The sequence below is a fragment of the Mobula hypostoma genome, chromosome 12 (assembly GCF_963921235.1).
Source record: "Mobula hypostoma chromosome 12, sMobHyp1.1, whole genome shotgun sequence".
Lineage (NCBI taxonomy): Eukaryota > Metazoa > Chordata > Chondrichthyes > Myliobatiformes > Myliobatidae > Mobula > Mobula hypostoma.
In genome coordinates, this window is record NC_086108.1 from 95,663,136 (window position 1) to 95,679,616 (window position 16,481).

At 39.1% G+C, this 16,481-nt stretch overlaps 1 protein-coding gene across 2 annotated transcripts in view; it reads left to right on the forward strand.

The window, feature by feature from the left end:
- The window catches only part of glmna (glomulin, FKBP associated protein a), a 56,558-nt gene extending 42,977 nt beyond the window's left edge, over positions 1–13,581 (forward strand). For both annotated transcript variants that reach the window (XM_063064659.1, XM_063064658.1), the window contains 7 exons: positions 871–944; positions 2,186–2,270; positions 3,133–3,242; positions 10,178–10,241; positions 12,588–12,714; positions 13,041–13,123; positions 13,234–13,581. In XM_063064659.1, coding sequence (XP_062920729.1) covers positions 871–944; positions 2,186–2,270; positions 3,133–3,242; positions 10,178–10,241; positions 12,588–12,714; positions 13,041–13,123; positions 13,234–13,359 — 669 coding nt within the window. In that variant the 3' untranslated portion in view covers positions 13,360–13,581. The remainder of the gene's footprint in view (positions 1–870; positions 945–2,185; positions 2,271–3,132; positions 3,243–10,177; positions 10,242–12,587; positions 12,715–13,040; positions 13,124–13,233) is intronic.
- The last annotated feature ends 2,900 nt before the right edge of the window (positions 13,582–16,481 follow it).

The window sequence follows — 16,481 nt, forward strand, 5'->3', positions numbered from 1 at the left end:
TTTCCTCCGGGTGCTCTGGTTTCCTCCCACAGTCTAAAGTCCCACTAGTTAGTAGGTTAATTGGTTCTTGTAAATTGTCTGTAAATTAGGCTAGGGTTAAATCGGCGAGTTGCTGTGGTGCATCTCAAAAGGGCTGGAAGGGCTTTCTCCATGCTGTATCTCTAAATAAATAAATACTTAGCAGGAATGAGTCATGTCAGCATACTAGGTTATTCTCCTCCCAACTGTGAAAGTTCTTGGCTTTAAAATAAAATAATAACTGATTCTGACAGATTAAATAAGAAGGACTGTTTCTGGTAAGGGAGAAGACGTAGATTTAGGGTAAAAGAACCAGAGTAACATGAGGAATTTATGTTTTAACACAGTGGTGTTCAAAGCTTCACTGCCTGGAGGACTGGATACTGATCTAATATGTAAAATCTGGCACCTTTTTTTACTGATACCACGCCAGATTTTGGATTTTCCTATGGCGTAAATATCAAGATTGTGTAAGCTTATTTTTTATTGTTCCTGTTATCTGTTTCCAAAGTAAGGATGGAAATTTTGAGCCAAGTTTGACTGACCTGTGGCATAGTAACCCAACCAGTGCAATTCTGAAAACTTTAGTGAACCCTGAAGCCATTACAGCTAGGCAAATTTCCAGAACTGTTTAGTTTTTGGACAGATCCTATTTTTTGAACAGCAGGATTTTGGATATTAGGCTTACAGTAATTTTCAAAAGGGAATAGACACTTGAAGGAGTGAAGTGTAGTTGGCCACGGGGAGCAAATAAGGAATTAAGCTCTTTTAAAGAGTTGACAGAAATAACATGGATTGAATGGTTTTTTTTTGTGATGCTTCATGATTCTTATTGCCTTTTCAATGTTTTAGCGGAAATGGGGCCTGAAGCTATTCCAGCAGAACATTGATAAATTTGACTCAGAAGGAAAACACAAATTATTTCGGTGAGTATTGTCTAAAAAGGATTTATTTTACATGAAACGATTTTGCCTTTGATGTTTGTAGTATATGAAATTCAGGTCACCTACACAAGGTTAGGAGCTACAGAAAAGTACTTAATAGGTCTGAATAAATCAACACGTAAATTCTAGTTAAAACTTTTCTATCAAATACATGTAATATTTACAGAGTTACACAGTTGGTAAACTGACCCATCAATTCAATCATGCCAACCAAGCTGCCTACCTGAGCAAGTCCCATTTTCCTGCATTCGGCCCATATCCTACTAAAGCTTTCCTATCCATGTACCTGCCTAAATGTCCCTTAAATGTTGTAATTATATTTGCATCCACCACTCCTTCTGACAGCTCATTCTGTATACTTGCAACCATCTGTGTAGGAAGAACTTGCTCCTCTGGTCCCCTATACCTCATACCTCAAGTCTTTAACCACTAGTTTTATACTCCTCTGCCCTGGTAAAAAGACTGAAACTGTTCATTTTGTATATGCCCCTCATGATTTTATATACCAGTTTATTTTATTTTTGTGAAATTGTATTGGAACAACTCAATTTTTAAACTTGCTCAAAACATTGTGTTAACAAATTAATTTAAACAGGAAAATATAGTAACTTTTTTATTGCATATATTACCTTGAAACATTGCTTAAAGAGAGGAAAATGAAATTTACAAGTTCTTTAGACTAGTCAATCTTGAACTTGCATATTACTGCATCAGAGGTTTAGTCATGAAGTTGATGAAAAGAAGATCATAATTCCAAAGATAAATGCTAATCTGACGCAGCATTAACCAAGCAGTTTTAATTCACCTCTGTTACCTCCCTAAAGGTGTAAGCCTGGGTCTAAGCTATTGGATCCCAATGACTATTTTATGAATGCACTATACCTTTTGTAGGTTTTGCTCCCAATTGTTTTAATATTAAAAGTAACTTTTAAGGCATGTATGCTACTAAAACTTGACAGTTGTAGTTCAGGCTTTACATGTTCAGCAGCCTTACTGAACTGCAGGCTCTACTTGTTCTCTCAAAGGCTCATTACAGTGCTAAGGAAGATCTTGAATTCTGAGATTATTCTAATGTATTGCATGATTATGGGAACCAGATTTGTTGCTTTTATAGCTACTCTAGAATGTGTGCAAGGTTCTGGAAGAAATAAATGTGGGGATTTATGTTTGTAGGACTGGAACTGTTAGCTAGTTATTATATTTATACAGGCTTTATTTTTAAGGTGTTTATTGAAGACAACCGACCATGCTGGAGTACAAGGTTATATTATACAAAATGTTAAAAACCAGATTGATCTAGCCTTGAAGGTAAGCCCATTCTTAGGTTTATAATTTTCAGTGTAAGAATAGGTTTATAACAGTGTTTCTTCTTTTAAGCAATTAAAATATCCTGCTTCATTTTTATAGACATAATGAGCAAAACCCGGGACTGTCATTTTGGTTAGATATTGCAGATCATTTGCCATTTCTTATTTATGAGATACGTCAAAGAACTTACTTGGATGTGTGGTGCAAGCATTGACCATGCATCTAAATAAAGAAAATAACTTGTTTGTATTTTATCTAAAATGTACTTCTCTTGCCATATTGTTTGTTTCATAAAGGCTTACCTTGTATTTTTATGGAATATGGGTGACACTGGTAAGGGCAGAAATCACAGCTCATCCCCACTTCCCTTAAGGAGGTGATGATGAGCTGCCTTTTTGAACTACAGCTTCTCTTCTAGTGTAGGTATTTCCTCATTATTATTGCATAGATTTTCCAAGGATTATTCAAGTCTGTGAGTTGAAAGGTAACTTGTAGGTAGTGATGTTTAGTCCCCATATATATTTTTATTAAAAAATACTCTTGTATCATCTTAAACCATGAGTAAATGTTTAAAATGATTTTTGTCATTCAGAGAAATTACCCATGGAATTGCATCATTATAGGATTGCACCTTCTAAAGCTGCCTGCCTTGTAGTCATCCAGCATAATGGCAACTACTGTTTAAGCAATCACTTAGCTTTTAAATTCAAGATGAAATGTGCTAGCTGGCATTCATACTTTTCAATCGATAGTTATGCCAATGCTATAGTAGATCCTAATTTTTTTTGCTCTTTCCCCAACTTTCATTGTAAGAGATCTAAGATCTGCTCTTCAATAAATATGACTTTTTTTTTGTTTCCAGACCAGTAATGGGAATGGGTGGTTCTCAGGCCCACAATTGATCCCACTTCTTCATTTAATCCTTTCACTTCCTGAAAGAGAAGAAACAGACTTAATTCAGAACGCAGACCGGTAAGTTTTACTACTTTCACTTTCAGAGAATGACTTTCTAGCCAAGCAGTAGTCAGTACTGTGTGCTTTACTGGGACAGAGGGGTAGAAACTTTTTTCAGAGCACATCGAATAAGTTTGTGAACCTTTTGCAATTACCTGGTTTTCTGCATTAATTACTCATAAAATGCGGTCTGATCTTCATCCAAGTTATAATAATAGACAAACACAATCTGCCTAAACTAATAACACACAAACAATTGTACTACTTCTCATCAATGTTGAGTACACCGTTTCAACAATCACAGCATAGGTTCCAGAGAGTACAGACCCAAGGCTGCCAAACGCTCCTCATACATTAACCCCTTCGTTCCCAGATTCATCCTCGTGAATCTCCTCTGGACTCTCTCCAATGACAACACATCCTTTCTGAGATATGAAGCCCAAAATAGCAGAGCCGGATAGCATCCCAGGGTGGGTCTGTAAAGTGTGTGTGGAACAGCTGACTGGTGTGTTTATGGACATTATAAGCAAATGCTTTGAGAGGCTGGTTAAAGACGACATCTGCAGCATGCTACCACCCACACTGGACCCCCTACAACTCGCCTACTAATGGAACCAGTCCACCGATGATGCCATTCCCACAGCACTACGCATCATTGTCAATCACCTGGAGGAAAAGGATGCATACATTAGAATGCTGTTCCTGGACTACAGTTCAGCATTCAACACCGTAATTCCCTCCAGACCTGACAGGAAGCTCAGAGACCTTGTCCTGCACTCTGCCTTGTGCAACTGGATTGTGGACTCCCTATGAGATTGCCAGCAGGTGGCAAAGATGGGCTCCCTCACCTTTGCCCCTCTGACTCTCAACACAGGTGCCCCCCCAGGGTTGTGTCCTGAGTCCCCTTATAAGCCCTTTCCTTGGCTTTTATGCAGTCCTTAACTTCCTTGCCAGCCACAGTTGCCTACCCCTGCCATTTGAGAACAACTTCTACAGTGGGGCATATCTATCCTGCGCCTTGTGAACTATTCCCAGAAATTTCAGCCATCTCTGCTCTGGCCGCCATCCCCACCAGTATCCTCTGCAAATCTACTTGGGCAAGCTCCTCTCTCTTGCCTCTATCATCCCCTTTATTCCATTGCGATACTGATACATATGACTTGTGCTTCTTCTCAAATGGCAGTAGGAATTCAATCATATTATGATCACTGTTTCCCAAGGGCTCCTTTACATTAAGCTCCCTAATAAGGTCTGGGTTATTACACAACACCCAGTCTAAGATGGCCTTTCCCTGAGTAGGTTCAAGCACAAGCTGCCCTAAAAAGCCATCTCATAGGCATTCAACAAATTCCCCCTCTTGCAATCTGACACAACCTGATTTTCCCAATCCCCTTGCATATTGAAGTCCCCCATTACAATTGTGACGTTACCCTTATTACATGGTTTTTCTAGCCCCATTTGCAATCTCAGCCCCACATCTTGGCTACTATTTGGAGGCCAACATATGATTCCCATAATGGTTTTTTTTTACCCTTGCAGTTTTTTAACTCCACCCACAAAGATTTAACATTGTCTGACCCTATGTCACCTCTTTCTAAAGATGTAATTTCATCTCTTACCCACGGAGCTACACCACCGCCTGTGCCTTCCTGCCTGTCCTTTTGATACAAAGTATATCCTTTGATATTAAGCGTCCAACTATGGCCTCCTTTCAGCCACGACTCAGTGACGCCCACAATGTCATACTGACCAGTCTCTAATTACGCCACGAGTTCGTTCACCTTATTCCGAATGCTACACACACTTAAATACAGCACCTTCATCCCTGCATTCTTCGCCCTTTTGAATTTTGTCTGTCTGGTACAATTTAACTTTTTACTCTGTCTGCATTTGTACCCAGACATCGGTTTGTTCTTCCTTATATTCACGTTACGCTCATCAGCTACTTGTAAACCTGCAGGCTCATCCTGAGCTCTATCATACTGGTTCCCATCCCCCTGCCTTATTAGTTTAAACCACTCCCAACAGCTCTAGTAAACCTGCCCCCCTTGGATTCAACTGTAACCTGTCTCTTTTGTACAGGTCACACCTGCCACTGGAAGAGGTCCCAATTATCCAGAAATTTGAATCACTGCCCCTGCTCCAATTCTTCAGCCACGCATTTATCTGTCACCTCATTCTATTTGTATTTTCACAGTCATGTGGCACAGGCAGTAATCCTGAGATTACTACCCTTGAGGTCCTGCTTTTCAACTTCCTTCCTAACTCCCTTTATTGTGTTTTCAGGACCACCTCCTTTTTTCTACCTATGTCGTTGGTACCAATATGTACCACAACTTCTGTCTGGCTGCTCACCCTCTCTTTTCAGGATATTGTGGACATGTTCAGTAACATCTCAGACTCTGGTGCCTGGAGGCAAACTACCATCTGTGTTTCTTTCTTGCGTCCACAAAATCACCTATCTGTCTCCTAACTATAGAGTCACCTATCACTGCTGCCATCCTTTTTAGTTCCCTATGCTTCTGAGCCACAACGCCAGACTCGATGCCAGAGGCACGGTTGCTGTTGCTTCCCCCAGGTAAGTTGTCTCCACCAACAGTACTCAAAATTGAATACTTAGTGGTGAGGGGGACAGCCACCAGGGTGCTCTCCACTATCTGATGTTCTCCCTTCCCTCTTCTGACAGTCACCCATTTTCTGACTCCTGTAGCCTTGGGGTGACTACCTGTTTGTTGCTCCTGTCTATCGCTGCTTCACTTTTCCTAACAAGCCGAAGGTCATCGAGCTGCAGCTCCAGTTCTTTAACATGGTCTTTAAGGAGCTGCATCTTGATGCACATGGTGAAGATGTGGCCACTGGGGAGGCTGGTAGTCTCCTGGAAATACCACATCTGACACCTAGAACAGAACACTGGCCCTGTAGACGTACACTCTGTTCTCTCAAGAGTTAGATATGAAAGAAATAAGGAATGAACTTGCCTACTTACCTTGCCTCTGCCTGTTCTCGCCAAAGCCCTGTTGAGCCAAAACCTCACTATTTGGACTCAGACCACTTCGCTAGACAGTACACCTATGGTGACTGGGTTTTTAAAAGCTCTTTGCTGAACTTGTGCGGGAACGCTTTTCCTGCGTCTGCGCGGTACTCCAATCAAAAACTCCTGCTGAGAAAACTTCCTGCTTTTTAAGTTCGTCATTGGACTTACGGACTTGTGTGGGAATGCTTCTGCATCTGGGTAGTATTCCAGTCAACGACTTTTTTTTAAAAAAAACATTTTTACTTTGATAAGTTTTATTTTGACTTTGACACATTCCTTAAGTTACCTTGCATAGAAACACTATAGGTAATTCACCTTTGAAAATTCTGAGCTCCGTTGGTTTATAGTCTGGCTGATCTTTGTAGGAGCGACAGCAGGGCCGACATGTTATTGGCTTCACTGAGCTAGTGTCCATCATCGATCACAAGTGACGTACCAGTCACATACGACACTGTTGAGCTCACAAGGTACAACACTACATGGGCTATTTCTATCTTGGTCCCCACTGTCTGGAGTGAAAACAGTTTGTGGTGATATGCTGTCAACTGTGCCAAACCACCCAATTTTCGATGCTGTGGCATGACCTGAAGAGGATTGTTCATGCAAGGTACAGTGTGGTGTTAGAAAGTTTGTGAACTCTGTAGAATTTTCCTACTTCTGCATAAATATTACCTAAAATGTGATCAGATCTCCACTTAAGTCATAAAACTAGATAAAGAGAACTCAGTTAAATAAATAACACACAAAAAAATTAGACTTAAAAAAAATTAGACTTTCAAATCCCTTACTCACTCTTCCTTCAGTTAGTCCTGATGAAGGGTCTCGGCCTGAAACGTCGACTGTACCTCTTCCTACAGATGATGCCTGGCCTGCTGCGTTCACCAGCAACTTTGATATGTGTTGCTTGAATTTCCAGCATCTGCAGAATTCCTGTTGTTTGTGAAAAAATTAGACTTGCTCATTTATTGAGAAAAATGCTCCAATATTACATCTATTTGTTGGAAAAAGTACGTGAACCTTTGTTTTCAGTAACGGGGTGACACCCTTGTACAGCAATAACTTCAACCAAACGTTTCTGGTAACTGTTGATCAGTCCTGCATATCGGCTTGGAGAAATTTTAGGCCATTCTTCCTTACAAAACCGCTTCAACTCTGAGATTTGGTGGCCTTCCTTGCATGAACTGCTTGCTTCAAGTCCTTCCACATTTCTATAGCATTAAGATCAGGACTTTGACTTGGCCATTCCAAAACACACATTTTCCTTTTAAACCATGTGATGTTGATTTATTCTTTTCTTTCCGATCATTGTCTTGTTGCATTATCCAATTAGTATAAAGCTTCAGGTGACAGACTGCTACCCTGACATTATCCTGTAGAATATTGTGATATAATTTTGAATTCATTGTTCCCTTAATGATTGTATGCAGTCCAGACCCTAAGGCAGCAAAGCAGTCCCAAACCATGATGCTCCTTCCACCATGCTTCACAGGTGGGATGAGGTTTTGGTGTTGGTGTGCAGCGCCCTTTTTCCTTCAAACATAGCATTGTGCATTTCTGCCAAAAAGTTCAACTTTTGTCTCATCTGTCCACAGATCGTTGTCCCAGAAGTGTTGTAGAACACCCAGATGGTCTTTTGCAAACTTGACAAATGCAGCAATGTTTTTTTGGAAAGTAGTGTTTTCTCCATGGTATGCTTCCATGAACACCATTCTTGCTCAGCATATTACTTATAGTGGACACATAAACAGAAACTAGCAAGTTCTAGAGAGTTCTGCAGATCTTTTGCTGTTATCCTTGGGTTCTTGTTCACCTCCTTCAGCATTGCACGTTGTGTTCTTGGTGTGATCTGTGCAGGATGCCCACTCCCTGAGAGAGTAGCGGCAGTACTGAGTTTCTTCCATTTGGAGACAATTTCTCTTACTGTGGACTGATGAACATTCAGGTTTTTAGAAATGCTTTTGTAGCCTTTTCCAGCTATAATTCTTCTAAGGTCCTCTGAAAGTTGTTTTGATCGAGGCTTGGTGCACTTAAACAGATATTTCTTGAGAAGAGCAGGCTCTGTCAGTTACCCGACTTTGTGGGTTTTTTTATCGGGCAGGACACCTCTACAACCCACACCTCCAATCTCATCTCACCTGACTCCAAACAGCTTTTGTAGAAGGTTCATGTACTTTTTCCCACAAGTACATGTAATATTGGATCATTTTTCTCAATAAATAATACTCCTGTGTTACTTAATTTATTGAATTGACTTTATTACTTACATCTTTCATATACATGAGTAAAAATGTTCATGTTACGTCTCAATGTGCAATTTATAGTAATTTATAATAAATAGTATGTACAACAGGATAGTCAATATAACATAGAAATACAGTTGTGTCAGCATGAGTTAAGCAGTCTGATGGCCTAGTGGAAGAAGCTGCCCCAGAACCTGTTGGTCCTGTCTTTTATGTAGCAGTACCGTTTTCTGGATGGTAGCAGCTGGAATTGAGTTCTCCTTATCTAGTTTTAGGACGTGAAGATCTGATCACATTTTAGGTAAGATTTGTGTAGAAATAGAGAAATTTCTATAGGGTTCACAAACTTTCTAGCACTACTGTATCCCAGAAATGTTGATGACCTGAAATAGTTTTGTATGGAGGAATGATCTAAACATCCTCCTTGCTGTTGTGCAAATCTGATCAACAGCTACAGGAGACGTATGCTGGAGGTTATTGCTGTTAAAGGAGGTTCTACCAGTTATTAAATACAAGGGTTCACATACTTCTTCCAGCCTGAACTGTGAATGAGTAAACATTGTGTTCAGTAAAGGCATGAAAAGTACAATTGTTTGTGTGTTGTTATTTGAGGCAGATTGTGTTTGTCTATTATTGTGATTTAGGTGAAGATGAGTCCACATGAGTAATTAATCTAGAAAACTAGGTAATTGTCAAGGGTTCACAAACTTTTTCTCGCAACAGCATTTGTGGCTGCACAGTATACTCGGCATCTAAAATTCAATTCTGTCAAATTCAGTGAAACCAAATTTTGGAATTAAGTCCAAGACTTGGTTACCACTGATTTGTAGGTTTAGCTGATAAGATCCAGGACCATTTTCTACCTCACAACTCAGCCTGTGATCATTATAGGTCAGATTCCCATTCTGGACTCAGTGACACAAAAATGGCTTGGAGCATTGGATTAGCTGTTTTGGGTTCACCGAGGACTCCTGGTATAATACTTGATTGTCAATGGTAAGGGACATAGTTTGGAAGCAGTTTGCTGGCAATGGTGCCCTGAGAAAAGGAAGAATAAGATGACAATTATGCTGGTAATATGAAAGATACCGTTCTTTAACTTGGAACAATAAAATTATCTTCATTCTATTTTTTTATTATTATATTTGTTTTCTGGTGTACAGTCTTCAGATTCCAAGTAGATATTTTTCAAGTTTAAGTGATTATGTTATTAGTCAGTTTATCATTTTGGGGTAGCCATCAGAGCAAAGCTGAATGCGAATCCAGCAACAGTCACTAAATGAATAAAAGAATTGTGACAGCGTTGTAACCTATAAATACTGTTATTTATAGTTGTCTCTTTCTCATTATCCACTAGTCAGACACTAGGAAACAGAACAGGGTTGTGATTTTTATGGCAGAACTATTGATTGGTAACTTGTTGGCTCTTCCAATAGGTCATTCCCTTTAGTTATTAAATCACATTTCATTGGCACTTTGCACAGTCTTAGGCTACCCCAAAGAATTGGGAACAAATTAAGTTCTTTTAAAACGTACTCACTTTTGTCACTATAGGATAAGCAACATATCAGATACATTTGGGTGTGGGAGGATAAATAAGTCGATAAAGAAGAGTATTCTGATTGCCAGCTTAGGTTATTAAACCTAGAACTGACTATTTGTTTCTCTATCTGTTTTAGGATCATGGAATCGCTGAATCTTCTCAGATACCTTGTGATCAGGGATAATGAATGTGAGAATCGAGTAAGTATTTGGTAAATGAAAATGATCTTGTGTATTAATGTAATTTTTGTACCTGATTTTGTTTTGATAATTGCTTCAAAATGAGACCTGATACATTGAATCTAATGTGTATGGAGGTGTTTAGGGAACTGCAGTACTTATAGATGTGGAGAGTCAGAGCTCTACAGCATAGAAACAGGTCCTTTGCCTGTCTGGTCCATGCTGACCTATTTTTCTACCAAATCCCATGTACCTGCACCTGGACCATAGCCTCTTAACCATGTACCTACCCAAACTCTTCAATGTTGCAAATTAACCCACATCCACTACTTCTGCTGATAGCTTATTTCATACTCACACCATCTTCTGAGTGAAATATTTCAGCTTTCACCCTAAATCTATGATCTCCAGTTCTAGTCTCACCCAACCTTGAAGGAAAAAGCCTATATGTATTTATCCTATAATTTTGTATACTTCTATCAAATTTCTTCATTCTCCTATGCTCTGTGGAATAAAGTCGTAACTTATTCAGCTTTTCACTGTTACTCAGGTCCTCAAATCCTTGCAACATTTTCCCTGCATTCTTCCAAGCTCATGAATATCTTTCCTCTGGGTAGATGACCAGAACGAGGCACAATACTTCAAATGCAGCCTCAATGTTTTACATAACTTCAACTAACATCCCAACTCCTGTCTGTACTCCTATTAAGGCCAAAAGCTCCCTTTATGCCCTTATCTATCCGTGAGGCTACTTACAAGGAATTGTGGATCTGTATTTCCAGATCCCTCTGTTCTGCTGCACACCTCAGTGCTGTAACATTCACCATGTAACTCCCAAAGTGTAACACCTCACATTTGCCTGCATTAAATTCCATCTGCCATTTTATAACCCATTTATCCAGCTGGTCCAGATCCTGCAGTAAACTGAGTTATTGCTTTCTTTCTCTGTTTATGATCTAGCAATGGTCAAAAATGACATGCTGGCCAGCAGGGAAACCAGGGATTTACTTGAATTCAGGACTGAATGAGAATCCAACTTCTTGGGGGGCCGGGGGGAGAGGAGAGAAGATCGGGGCTTAATATTAGTGCTACTGAGGAGGGAATGGGTCAGTCATTAATTGCAAAAGCAAGGAGAGACTGCAGTTAGTAGAAAGGAGGCAATGTTTGCTTCCTTTCTGTTGATAAATAGAGTATGTCTGCTTTTTACTCTGAAAAGTTGTTTATTTCTCGATCTTTAGTACTGATGCCAAATTTCCACTAACTTTTAATCAGGCCCCCAAATGCATGTCTGTTTCAAATATGATTTTTTTAAAAATTTCCTCTCCATGATCTTTCACCCATTCACTTGCATGCGCACACAATTGTGAAAACAAAACCCATATGAAGCATACTCAAATTGTTTTGAAGAATCAGTAATGAGCCTAATCTATATAGGCTTTGCTGATAAAACACTAACTAATTAGCTATAAAGGAACAAGCTGAATTGTATGGTACAATTGCTGATACAATAACATATATAAAGTTGCAACAGTTGATTCTCTGAGCATAGACAGAGTGACCCAAGGTAAATGCTGGAGGAAAGGGGGAATCAGTGTAGCATTCTGTTTTCTGTTTACTACCTTGATGTATTAATGTATGGAACGATCTGTCTGAATGACATTAAAAAGGTTTTCCACTATCTTAGAAAACTGGCATTAATAAATACATACCAACCAATAGATTGGAGCTGAACTGGGTATCCACTTTCTAATAACATTACAAAATCCAGAGAGAAAAGATAGACACTAGTACAAACTCTACCCTATCCTAACTAATCCATGGCATGGTAGAGGGAGCCAAAGTTGATTAAATGACAGCCTTCACTAGAAAATATATTACTTCTACCCAATATAGAACAGAGTTTGGCCATTCGGCCTCTTCATTCTTATGAGCTATTCCATTTGATCGTACCAAATAGATAAACCTTAACTTTAGATATGGGGCCAAGATCTAAATAAAGAGCCTTCCTTATAAATATTCTGCATATGATTCTGTATAATGCCATTCACATAGCTCTAAGAAAGTGGTTGCACAAGGTGCCATTTCAGCATTCTGTATAAGTGCCTAGGGGATGCAATAAATGGTTGCCATATCTTTCATTCAAATCTGGGATTTAGGTCACATCACTGGTGACTTGGGAAGGTAAGTGAACTAACTTCCTTGCTGAAATCACAGCAGTACAGCTACTAACCAACATTTCTAGGGTCTAGGATTTAAAAGTTAAATAAGGGAACTTTTTAAATCAGGATTGAATTTACAGCTTGTGTGTTTAACCTCTATAAGTCCTTATTCTGCGTAACAAGTTATCCAGTTATAATTCTTTCGCAGACTGGATTATGGACTGATCTTTCCTGGATTGAAAACTTTCTGAATGCACTGCGAACTGGCTTGAAGATGTCCAGGATTCATTATAAAGCAGAGATCAAAAAGAAAAAAGAAAACCGGAGAATTAAAGGTTTGTATTATTTTTAACCCTTGCATTGCACTGACGTTAATTATACGTCTGTAAGATATGTATCTCATGTCTGCATTTATTAGCATGAATTAAAATCACACCCATCTCAACTTTACACTTGACATTCCATAATCGCCAAAAAAAATTGTTCCTCCAAAAAACTACTTTCCATTAAGCAATGAGTAAAATTCCAATGTCTGGACAGATTGCAACGTGAAAGGAATACTGGAAAGTGCAGAATAATTTGGTACATGAAAACTCCTCTGGTAAACATCTCTGCAGGGAAGTGAAAGACAAATTAAACTATTGCACTTTAATCATTTTAGATGTTCCTGATCACGAAACACAGTGTTCCTTGAAAGCTGGCAGTAAAAAATTTACAAAAATGACTAATACTGTGGAGTTGAAGGTAAGCAACTTAATGCAATTTTTCCTCACTTGTACTTTCGATGTATGCATTTTTATACTCGTTAAACTGTAATGTTACATTATTTTACCCATTAACTCTTGCCACCACAGGTTCTACAGTCAGCTTTCTACACCTTTGATCTCATGGAAAGTGTGCAGGCACGAATAGAAGAGTTGATGGAGCTAAAAATGAAATCCAGAGCTGAGAGTAAAAATGTAGACAATGAAGCTATTTGAATTTACAAGGGAATTGTCAAAACTTCATAAATATAATATTTGATCTTTTATTCCAACCACTGTACTGGAGGGATTCACTTTGTACATTAACTTTTTCAAATCAGTCTGTATGTTAATTTCAATTTTTTTATTGTAAAGCAGATGTATTGAACCTGCTCACCTGGAATAAATGTTATAATGCAAATCTACCCAGTCTTTAAAGAATAAAGTTGTTCTGGTTTCAGTGTATTACCACATCGGGTTCTAAAAATTCTACCATCTATTTGCAGTTGGTTAAGAATCAGTGCTGTCATTATAAGTTGAAAGAAAAATGCCAGGCTGAACTTAAAAATGCTATTTGATACACTGTGGCTGTACAAGACAAGCGAGAGAAGTATTTTTTCTTATTTTAAGTTATTTAAATATACACATTAATTCCCCCCCCCCCCCCCGACTGTATATTAATGATCACAAATCTGTAAGAGCATACCTTGGATAGTACTTATTCCTGACATGCAATTTCAATTGGCCTTTCAATATAGACATAAGTTTTTAGTAATTCATATTTAGGACCATCGTACTGATTACCTACTGTAGGTCTTCATAAACTCTGAAAGCTAATGGTTCTAATGACTTAGTAGTTATGGAGCCGAGATCTATGACCTTTTATCACTGATTTTGTAAAGTTCCATACTTCATCATGTTTCTGAGTAGCAGTTAAACAGTTTAAATGAGAAGGCAATAAAGTTACTTTGCACCTTAACACAGTAGCATGAATTTAAACTCAGGAATCAAATCCAGCTTACTACCTTTCCATTCTTAAATTTGGAAATTAAGTGTACATTTTCACCTAATAATTTAACCAAGTAACACCTAGCATACATGGTTACTTTACTCACAGCCTACAAAAAAACCTAAGAAACAAAAACAAGGGTGGACTATTTTAAATATATATATTTTTTTAAAGATTAGAGGAACAGATTTGCAGAAGGATCACAAACTTGCAAGAAACATAAGGTTGTTGTAGCAGGTGATTTTAACTTTCCACATTGACTGGGAGTCCCATACTGTAAAAGGACTAGATGGGTTTGTTTGTCAGATATGTTCAGGAAAGTTTCCTTAATCAGTACATAGAAGTCCCAACAAGAGAATGTGTGATACTTATCTTCTATCAGGAATGAGCCAGAGCAGGTGAAGATGTTTATATACGGGAATACTTTGCATCTAAATATCATAATGCCATTAGTTTCAAAGTAAATATGGAAGAAGATGGGTCTCGTCTGTGGGTGAGATAATAAATCGGAGAAAGGGCAATGTTGATGGTAGCAGAAAGGCTCTGGCAAGTGTGAATTGGGACAGACTGTTTTCTGGCAAAGGTGTATTTGGTAAGTGAGAGGCCTTCAAAAGTGAAATTTCGAGAGTATAAAGCTTGTATGTGTCTGTCAGAATAAAAGGTAAAGATAAGAGGTTTAGGGAACTTTGGTTTGCAAGCGATATTGAGACTCTGGGGAAAAAAGGTGTATAGCAGGTAGGAACAAATGAAGTTCTTATGAAGCATTAGAAATCTAAGAGAACACTTAAGAAAGAAGGTATGAGGTTGCCCTAGCAGACAAGGTGAAGGAGACTCCTAAGGGATTCTACAGATATGTGAAAAACAAAGCTATTGCAAGGGATAAAATTGGTACTCGAGAAGATCAGAATGGTAATCTATGTGTGGAGCCAAAAGAGTTGGGGGAGATCTTAAATAAATTTTTTGCATTTGTATTTACTTGGGAGACAGACACAGAGCCTATAGAAATGAGGCAAAGCAGTAGTGAGGTCTTGGATCCTATACAGATTACAGAGGAGGAGGTGTTTGCTGTCTTGAGGCAAATTAGGGCAGATAAATCTCCAGGGCTTGTCAAGGTGTTCCCTCAGACCCTGTGGGAGCAAAGTGCAGAAATTGCAGGGACCCTAACAGAGATATTTAAAACATCCTTGTGACAGGTGAGGTATTGGATAGCTAATGCTGTTCCGCTGTTTAAAGGCTCTAAAAATAAACCAGGAAACTGGAAAGTTATTGGAAGGTATTCTAAGGGTCCGGATACAAGTATTTCAATAGACTTGAACTGATTAGGAATAGTCAGCATAGCTTTGTGTGTGATAAGTTGTATCAACCAATCTAATAGAGTTGATGAAGGCAAGGCAGTAGATGCTGTTTACAAGAACTTTAGCAAAGTATTTGACAAGATTCTATACAAGTTGATCAAGGAGATTCAGTGGCTCGGCCTTCAAGGTGCAGTAGTAAATTGGGTTAGACACTAGTTTTGTGTGAGAAGACAGAGTGGTAGTAGACGGTTCCCTCTGTGACCAGTGATGTGCCGTAGGGATTGGTGCCGAGTTTATTTTTGTTTGCCATCTATATCAATGATCTGGATGATAATATGATTAACTGGATCAGCAGATGTCACCAAGATTGGGAGTGTAGTGAACAGCAATAAGAACATAAGAAATAGGAGTAGGTCATCTGGCCCATCAAGCCTGCCCTGCCATTCAATAAGATAATGACTGATTTGACTATGGACTCATCGCCACCTACCTGTCTTTTCCCCACTATGCAAAAATCTATCCAACCTTGTCTTAAATATATTTACTGAGGTAGCCTCCACTGCTTCATTGGGCAGAGAATTTCACAGATTCGCCACTCTTTGGGAAAAGCAGTTCCTCCTCATCGCCGCCCTATATTTACTCCCCCGAATCTTGAGTCCATGTCCCCTGGTTCTAGTCTCACCTACTAGTAGAAACAACTTTCCAGGCTCTACCTTATCTATCCCTTTCATAATTTTATGTGTCTATAAGACCTTCTCTCATTCTTCTGAATTCCAGCCAGTACAGTCCCAGGTGACTCAATCTCTCCTCATAGTTTAACACCCTCATTTCTGGCATCAACCTGCTGAACCTCCTCTGTATAGCCTCCAAACCCAGTATGTCCTTCCTCAAGTAAGGAGATTAGAACTGCACGCATTACTCCAGGTGCGGCCTCACCAGTACGCTGTACAGTTGCACCCTGCTCTTAAATTCAAACCCCCTAGCAATGAAGGCCAACATTCCATTTGTCTTCTTGATGGCCTGCTGCACCTGCAAACCAATCTTTTGTGATTCAT